General features: G+C 39.3%; 1 protein-coding gene across 1 annotated transcript; it reads left to right on the forward strand.

Annotated features, from left to right (window-relative positions):
* The first annotated feature begins 1,871 nt into the window (after positions 1-1,871).
* ppp1r3aa (protein phosphatase 1, regulatory subunit 3Aa) lies at positions 1,872-7,279 on the forward strand. Its single transcript, XM_084407492.1, has 4 exons — positions 1,872-2,731; positions 3,029-3,081; positions 3,163-3,239; positions 4,518-7,279. The coding sequence occupies exons 1-4, from the start codon at positions 1,941-1,943 to the stop codon at positions 6,351-6,353; spliced, it is 2,757 nt and encodes a 918-aa protein (XP_084263618.1). The 5' UTR covers positions 1,872-1,940; the 3' UTR covers positions 6,354-7,279.
* Positions 7,280-10,200: the final 2,921 nt, after the last annotated feature.

Here is a 10,200-nt window from a genome sequence, read left to right on the forward strand (position 1 = left end):
CTACAGCTTTTGAGAATGATGCACATACTGTAATGGTGAGCTCTGCATCACATGTGTACTGTAACTGTGTGCCACTGCCTTGACATTTTCATATGAATAAAACTGGATAAAAAATAAAAGACTTTCAGATTAAAGATTGATAATATCAGAAATCTCTCTTTGTGAATTAATTATCTGTCTCTGCCTGAATTGAATATCTTCATTCAATATTTTGGTCGCAAACACTGGCTGTTTAAAAAAAAGGGATATTAGTACATATTAGATGGCTGGTGATATTTGCATAACATCAAAATAATTTTAATCAAATGCATATTTAAATAAGGAGGCGATGCAGCAGATTTTGACCTGGTTTTATGAGAACATTTTAACACTCCAAAATCCGATAACAAATATCTGTCAGATGTCTGCAAAGGTGTTAAGGATTTTATTTGTTTTTGTTCATTGATCAGAGAATTTTTGATGCCTTCTTTTCACCACGTGCATGCCATTTAAAGAAAAAACGTTTAATTAAGAAAATGCAAATATTTCATGGCTTTTATCACAAAGAAATCAAAAACACAAATGTATTTTCTACATCAAATTTAGGGGGGGAATCATTTTGAAAAAAACTCTGGGATCCTAGCACAAAACATAAGAGTTTGCTGCCACCTACTGGAATGATTTGGAATCCACATTTGATTGTCAATGAAACGCGAGTGTGCACAGAACTTTGATTAGACACTGCCACCTAGTGGTCAATTGAGATCATGTACTAAAACACTGAATACAAATGGACTGCAGCACATTTTTTGGGACTTTACAACACACAAGGATTTAATCATTGATTAAATAATTATAGAATTAAAGGGAAAAAAACATAAATAAAATCCACCCACAAAGTAAGCATTTTATAAATAATAATAATAATTATGAAGTTAATTCTGGTTTTTGAAGCCTTGTACATATAGTTTACTAATCACGCACTGATTAAGTGTGACAACATGCCCCATAGCAAACCCTACTGTCACAATCTAGGGTAAGCTGTCACAATGGGAACCTGATGCTACATTTAAGAAAAATATATTTGTTCAAATTATAAAAAAAACTATTTTAATGTAATAAAAGCCATGTACACAGCAAGCACACACACACACACACACACACACACACACACACACACACACACACACACACACACACACACACACACACACACACACACACACACACACACATAAAGAGTTTCACATAAAGTATATATATATAATCTATCTATCTATCTATCTATCTATCTATCTATCTATCTATCTATCTATCTATCTATCTATCTATCTATCTATCTATCTATCTATCTATCTATCTATCTATCTATCTATCTATCTATTATTCATGAATTGAATCATAAATTGCCCTAACCTGACATATTATCATAACAATATCTGAATATAATTAAATAGCATTGCGGTTTTATTGATTTCACTTGTTTATCCAACAGATATAAATAAAATATCACCATTACACAAGTTTATTTGGATGACAGAATTCACAAAAAAAAATTACGAGTTTTATGAGTTTTATCTAGGTGTTTGAAACCAATATAAAAACCCCACAAGAATTTGAAACTCATAGTTACTGTAATGTTGCTCCCGATGTGACAACTAGCCCCGGTCTCAAACGGAAGCATTGTGTTGTTTCTGTACAGATTCACATATATAATTCATGAGCATTTACCAAAGCCATCTCCAGGTTCAGGATAGTTAAACAGATGACACAGACACATCAAACTGTCCCACTTTCGTCAACCAGACTCTAGTGACCAGGAAGACAAGCATAGTTCACAGCTATTTTTAAGCCTGGCAACCACACAATGTTCAGCCGAAACCTGATGCTCTGTGCCAAGTCACGTTGTGAGCGAGTCTTTCAGGCGGTTAGTGCTGTTACCCAGTCAGCATTAGCCAGGCATGTCTGTGGAAGAGCTTGCACACTCCATGGTCTCCCACAACATGGAGACTGACATCTGCAGAGACTGGATGATGAAAAACAAAGAGGAAATCATAAAATTAGAGAAAAGCGAAGAGCGGATATCCGATGGAAGCTCTGCAGATGAATCGGAGGAGGTGGAACCCGAGCCCCCACCGGTAGCCGTACGAAGAAAGGTGTCGTTTGCGGATGCCTTTGGTCTAGACCTGGTTTCCGTGAAGGAGTACGATAACCGGGATATATCAAGGCCGGAGGCGGACGGTAGAGAGGGTGAGGAATACCACATCTCATGCCTCTTCACCGTCCCAGTCTCAAACCAGGACATGGAGGTGAGACTTCAGCAGCAGAAGCTGGAGCTGGAGCGCATCGAGCTTCTCCCTGGAACCACCACGATCCGGGGCATCGTCCGCGTTCTCAACCTCTGCTTCCGCAAGGCCGTCTACATCCGCGTCTCGCTGGACGGCTGGCAGAGCCACGCCGAGCTGCTGGCCGAGTACGTGCCCGGGTCTAGCGATGGAGAGACGGACTGCTTCTCTTTCCTTCTCGTGTTGACGCCTCCATTCCAGGTCGAAGGGGTTCGGATGGAGTTCTGTCTACGCTACGAGAGCGATGTCGGAACCTTCTGGGACAACAACGGAGGGACCAACTACATCGTCTTCTGCCACCAAAGACGAAGGAGTGATCAGAGAGAAAAAGAGAAAGAGAGTGAAAGGGAGAAGTTAGTAGAGGAGAGTAACCAGAAAAGCATCAGGAGCTGCCTTAAAACAATCAGGTAGGAAACACTGTCACTAGAATCATCACTTTTACTCACACTTACAGTCAGGATTTGAACACAGTGCTTATTGGGAGTATTACTCAACCCGGACATGAACGATACCTAAAATCATGCAGATTACTGAAGAGTTCAAGAGACTATTTTAGTCATGTAGATGGTGAAACTATCAAAGAAAAAAACCCAGACGTATTTCTCTGGTTGTCCAATCAAGCGCAAAACTTTGTTTTGACTGGAGATGGTGTGTTTAAACATATGGCTGGTGTGTGTAATTGAAAACCTGCCGTACATTTACAGTAAAGAGATCTACACGGAGGCGACACCCGCAGAGGCGAGCAGGGAGATCTCAGGTGGGTTTCTTATGTGGAAATCTGGAAATATGGTGCTTTGATTCTTCATGAGACTGAGTTTGACTTTGTTTTCTTTTCCAGAGCAAGTCACATCCAAAACAGTGGAAGAAGCAGGAATCGCTCCCTGCAAATCCCTTAAGGACTGCTGCAAAACTCTGGTATGGTCAATGAGTGTCCTGTCAAGGTTTAGAGACAAAGAAGTGCATTTAGTGAAGTGAAGTGACGTGAAGGCCAAGTATGGTAACCCATGCAAGTTAGTTACACACACACACACACACACACTGTGGGCAGCTATTCACTGTGGCCCGGGGAGTGATTGGGGGTTTGGTGCCTTGCTCAGGGGCAACTCAGTCGTGGGTATTAAGGGTGCAGGAGAGCACTGTCCATTCACTCCCCCCACCAACCTTTTCTGCCGGTATTGAGAATCGAACCCGCGACCTTCGGGATACAAGTCTGACTCTCTAACCATTAGGCCCGGAAAAGGGCAGTTAGAAAAATAATTTACTTAACTTTGTCATTTTACCCGTTTTTTCCCCTCGTGGAATACAAACAAAAGGAAATCATTACTTTCATTGAATAAAAAAGAAAAAAAAAAAGAAAAAAAGAGTATCCTGGTTTTGTTCTGTCAAAAAAACAAACAATGGAATGATATAAAGGAGTTGGAAAAATGTTTTTAGGTGAACTATCCTTTTAACTCTTTCCCCACTATTGACAGAAATTTTCGGCTTTCCCTGTTTTCACTGTTATACGGTAGGGGGCGCTAGAACGCATCTTCTGAAAGAGTCCGGAATCTTCTGATCAAAACACAAGCAAAGAAGAAGCAGAAACAAGCAATATCATATGTAATGCAAAATAACGCGATCATCAACATTAAACAGCATATAGATCAAAACTGCCTAATGCTACTGAATGAACTGTCGACCCAGGACGAGCTACAGGACTGCGCAAGCATCCGGGGTGTTGATGGACTCGATCTACTCCATCTATGTGTTGATCATCGTTCTGAATCCGATCTTGATGGTCTGTAACAAAAACACGATTTTTGCTCAAAATTGTGCTTTTTTTAAAGACTTACCCACATTCAAGCGTTGATAAGAGAATAATGCATTATAAAGATAGAGTAGCTAGAATAAAACAGGTTTTTTGTTTAAAAGCAGAGGCTTTGTTCTTTATTTTGATATATTGCATGTTCAGATATTCATACAACAAAATATTCTGGGGGCCATGAAACTTTTGAAAACACTGGCGTTGGCTGGTCGGGGAGTTACAAGAGTTAAAAAGTACAACAATTTGTGAACTACAAATTATTAGTCAGGATAAATTGAAATAAATTAACGCCATTTTGCAAAAATGAAATACCTCTCATTACAAACAAGACAAGATAAAGTCAGCAGAAAACCAAAACATTTTCTCCATATTGTCTCTTTTTTTGACAGGTGGATCATCGTAGGAAACGTCAAGCTGCTCGTTTGGCACACGTGCAAGACTACTTCGCTCAGAAAGCAATGGAAACCCAGAATAGATGTAATTCCAACACAAATGAAAGTACCACATCCATCTCAAGGCTTAGTGTGCCAAGTAGAACGGACTTGCCGGTTGTCCACAGCCGACAAGGATACGGTATGGACGCGCCACCTATACTAATGTACCACCAGATCCCTTTACTTTCTCTGGATTGGGGCAGTACAACAACAACAACAACAACAACAACAACAACAACAACAACAACAACAACAACAACAACAACAACAACAACAACAACCCCTCCCCATGCAAACCCTGCCCATGCCTACAGTGAAACAGGCTGGCAAGTTAAAGATCACCTAGCAAAATCGACTTCTGACATCTGGAAAGCTTTTCTTAACAGCACTGACACAACACACACTCACAGTGATATACAGGAACAAACGTGTGCTCCTACAGAGACACTTTGCCAATCAGAAGTTTTAGATTCAAGGGACAAAGTCGTAATTCCACTGGAGGACCAGGGAGCTGAGAAAGACAACAATCATGGGTCTTGTGACATGACAGCAATGGAACTTGTAAGATGTGATCCGACAGAGCAATCAAAAGGTCCTTCTAGAGATCAGGTTTTGGGTTACCAGCTAGTGACAGAGCCAAGGCTCACTACCATACCATGTTGTGCTCTGGGATCGGAGCCAGAGAGGGTGGGAAGAGAGTTCGAGGCATCTCGTGACCGCCAAGCCCCACATCATGAGCACACAAGGGGATCTTTGAGTCAAGACACGACCAAGACAAGCCCGGGGGATGAAACTCGAACCGCACATGACACCGAGACTCAGAATTCAGAAGCCGGAGATGGAATCTCACCTGAAGAATGCACAGGCAGCTTCGACACCTCAAAGGTTAAAGAAAACACACACAGAGCGGTCAAAGACACCCTGACATTTACGGGTATCAGGGACGTGTCGCTCACAAATAGACAGGCCGAGGGATCTTCTTCAAAAAGGAAAGATATAAATAAAGATGATAGCGAGGAGCAGGTGGAAATGAGAGCGTTTTATAGAGAAGTGCATGAAGTGCACAGTAGAAAAGGACGAGATGAAACAACTACGGATCACAGCACAGAAATACAGAGCGTTTCATCGTGCGCGAGCGAGGCGTTTAATGAGAGCGAATTATGCATGTCGAACAAGAATCTTAACAAAGACAATTCAGAGCTGCTGGAAATCGAAGAGAGGCGGTTTGAGGCAAACCAAGGACTTAAAATGAAGGAGCAACTGAATGAGACGACTGCTAAAGAAGGCGAGGGCGCTGAAAAACGTTCAGAAACCAAACGAGAGTTTGTAGAGGACCCCCAAGCGGTGAGTGACAACTGCACAGACGGAGAAGAGAAAGAGTTTGAGTTGCTCAAGGCGACCTATCCAACAGTTAGCACTGACCCATCCAAGCTCCTCCTTCAGACAACATCTGCAGAGAAAAGTGAGCTCACTTCTCCAGATGAGGACTTTGAGCTTGGGAAGACTCTCAGAAAGTTTCAAGAACCCCAGCGACTGAACCGAGAAGGTGAACACCTCACGCCATTACCCAGCATGCACCTGTCCTGGGTGGACGGCACCAGCAGGAACTTGTCATGGTGGAGGGAGTTCAGCTCCATGGGTCACATGGCCAAGGCTCTTGTGTATGCTATTCTGTTTGTGATCTTCATAACGGCGTATCTGTACGACCTGCCGACCTGGCTTGGACTATCTGTTTTCTCTGTGCTGGTTGTGCAGCCAGGGCATGAAACAGCGTCTGGATGGGGCTGTTGATGTGGACTGAGATCAGGCTTGTCAAATGATGTGTGTTTCTTAAACGAGAAGTGACATGAAGTGATGCTACGGGCCCAGCTTTGTTTTTCATTGAAAATATCTAGAAGTCCTAAAAAGAAGATATATTTAAGCTACTTGACAAGAAACAGCACACAAGATATGAAGACGTATTTTGATTTTCATATATTGTATCTTTTGTAAGTGTAAAAAAGATCTTCCACAGACAAAAAAACAACAACACAAACACTCATATTGTAACGGTCCCCAGCTGGAGTGCCCCTTGAGAGCCACCAGAGGGGACACTCCACATCAGACTATTGTCATTCCCTCATGAACTACATTTCCCATAACTCACTGCCTGGTCTTCTTCATCCCTGATTGCATCCACCTTTATCTCATTACCTTGTCAGTCTCAGCCTATTTAGACCATGTACACTCATTCATTCCCTGCGAAGTCTTGTTTAGTGTTAAGGCCCTTGCACACCGAGTCCGAAATTCGCATTCCGAAATTTTTGCACGATTAAAAAATAAATACGACCTCATGTTATGTCAATCACGCTTGCACACTGCCTCCAAAACTTTCGTCCGTCATACATTTTTTTCGATCAGGTTCGATTTTCTGCGTTTTTCGCATCCGTAGCAATCATTTTGAATGGTGTTTTGACAATTCAGAGCCACCGAATCACGAATATTCACGAATACGAAAAAACGCATGCGACAATTTCGGACTCAGTGTGCAAGGACCTTTACACTGCAATTCCAAGCATTCTCCCTGGTTTCATGTCTCTTGGTTTTTGGATTTCTTGCCTGTTCCGTAGATTACTCTTTTGCCCGTGTTCCATGCCTTGTTGTGTTTGTTTGTTTGTATGGACTTTGGATTACGTTTTTGGATTACCCTGTTCAATAAATACTGCATTTGGATCCTCAACCTTCGTGTCTCAGAGCAGTTCTTGACACATATAATGCCTCATGTATTGTTGCTTCTCAAATTGATCTTGTTTCAAGGATTTTAGATATTTTAGAATTAAAATTACATAAAATAATAATAATAATAACACATTAATTTAAATTGTACTAAATATTTTTGAAAAGAAATTCAAACCTACCCTAGTGAAAAAAAAAAAAACATATACCAAAATGTATTTAAAATATGTTTATTTCAAATCCATTAACATTTACTGACATATCGCTTGAGACTTACTGATATAAATATTATAATTAAACTTTATTTGGAGTACTTCTTTATTGCACAATGCACATTTTTTATCACATCACAGTTTTAACATCACTATTAGTAAGGATAGTATGATCTCTGTATAATATCAGTCTTTAAATGCAAGATATTTAAAGTGTACCAGAAGTATACTAGCAATAGTTTCACTTTAGCACAAACAAATTTACTTAAGTATATCTTTAGTTGGACCTCAGCACTATTTCTGGACAACTAAAGTGCATTAAGTACAAAATTAGTTCCAATTTAGCATACTTTTTTTTTCTTTTTTACAATTTAGTATACCGAAAGTACATAAATATGTAAATGTATTTGTATACTTAGCATAAAATAAACTTATTTCAAATACATTTATTTAGTCTGGTGTTTTCAAAATGTTGACTGGTACTGTACCTTTATAAAATGTTTCACTGGGGTAATACAAAGGCGTATCAAATGCGCTATGTACCCCGTGAAGACACAGAGGGCATTTCATGTTTCTTTAGGGATGTGTGTGACAGACGTGACATTTCCTACAAATCCCACAATGTCTCTGTTCCCATGAGACAGGAGAGATTATGAAACAGAAGCTGGAAAAAGGACAGGGTTCCTATACCCTCTGATCTGTGAACATAGCTATATGTAATTCATACATACCAGTTAAAGGCATACTTTATGGACAAGTGAAAATTCCCATCATTTACACACCCTTATGTCAGAACACAAAATTAGTTTCCCATGCAATTACAGTGAATGGATACTCAATCTTTACAACACCAGTTTACACACAAGCATGGTGTGTTGGGTCAAAAGTACGACATCATTTTTACGCCTTGTTGAACTGGATTACGGGTGTTTAGTCAGTAAGATGCATGAGTGTAAGCTGAAATGCGACACAAAACTGTGCAACTTTTTATTGAATTTCCCAATGTGTATGTGTGTGTGTGTGTGTGTGTGAGAGAGAGGGTGTGTGTGAGAGAGAGAGAGAGTGTGTGTGTGTGTGTGTGTGTGTGTGTGTGTCTGCGGTCATATGATCCAGTCATTATGACTCTGACCTTTCAGCGTCTGGCTGCTCACCTCACATTCACTGAAGCTGTTCATCTGTACAGAAAGAGCACACATTCATAGTTTTACTGTTATAAATACCTGTATTCACAACAATATTTACACTATGTAACTATTAAAAGCCCCAAAAGTAGGAAGCTAAGAATTATATTTTTTATTTATTCACACATTAAGTGAAAAAGGTTGACACTGTAATATTCATTTTATGAATAAAGTATAAGTTTACACTGCTAAAAAAAATATTGGCATAACTGTCCACATTGGACCATGCTGGTTAGAACTGGTCTTGTGACTGGAAGACCAGAAACATTATATTGTGTTACATCTAAGGAAGTTTAAAGATCATCTAAATCTCTCAGATGTGCATTCTGTAGCTAATAATGTCATAAAAGGCACTTTTACATGCTGGTCTTCTATGCAATTTCATGTAGGCCTATTTGAACTGCATACAGTGTTTGCAGATGATCCAGGCATTCACACACGGTATTTTGTGTTGATCTGCAGGAGAAATGCTAAAATTAGAAGGAAAGCAAATGAAAAATACTGAGGTCAAATTCAAGTAAAAACACTGAAACCAACTCAATGAATAAATAATAGGCACCGAAAGCAAATATTCCAGGGCACTTACAGTCACTCATAACAAAACCAAGTACCAATTTACACCATCTGGCATTTGTGGTTTTATTATGCAGTATGTGCATATGTGCTGAGCAACTTCATGACAAACACACATAGGTTCACTGAATATTACAGCACGTCTGTCCTGTGCATTTACATTGTGTTCAGCACAGTTTGTAATTGAAGTGACTCAGGAGGAACATGATATCCCCAAACCCGCTGACACACGGGCCATGAGCTAAAATGTCACAACGATCACATGAGGGATTTTTTCAAAGGTGTGAATACTTCAGATGTTTCATGCATGCTTGCTTTGCCTCTAATTATGTGCTGCATGTTGACACCCTTTCCTTTTTTTTTTTTCTTAAAGCTGATCAGTCTAAACATTTCTGGGTTTCAAAAAAATCACATACAATATACTGCCAAATTTTGCATCTGCCCAGATCAAAATTAAATTAAAATTTATTCATTTGAATTAAATGAAAAAATAAAATTGTAAAAGTTTTTTTTTATTTATTAATACTTTATTTTTATTTATATATTAATTTAATTTATATTCTCATTTTTATTCATTTATATTTAATTTGAATTTAATTTAATTTATATTTTAATTCTTATTCATTTAAATATCAGTTTTTTGTTTTGTTTTGTTTTGTTTTGTTTTGTTTTGTTTTGTTTTGTTTTGTTTTGTTTTGGAATGGAATGGAATGGAATAGAATGGAATGTAGCCACTAGATGGAGCCACAACAGCAATTTTACTCCTTATTTGGAACAGGAATGAAGCAGTCTGGAGGAAACGTACTGACAGATTGTGCTGGGTCAAACACTCAAACAACAATAGAAGCCAATGAAATATGTAGCTGCCATGTAGAAAATTGTAATACACACAAATATTGATTGAATATGTTTGTTTTGGGGACTGAAGGGCTAGCATTAGCTCCCAGCTAAAACAGA

The sequence above is a fragment of the Rutilus rutilus genome (genome assembly GCF_951802725.1).
Source record: "Rutilus rutilus genome assembly, chromosome: 4".
Classification (NCBI taxonomy): Eukaryota; Metazoa; Chordata; class Actinopteri; order Cypriniformes; family Leuciscidae; genus Rutilus; species Rutilus rutilus.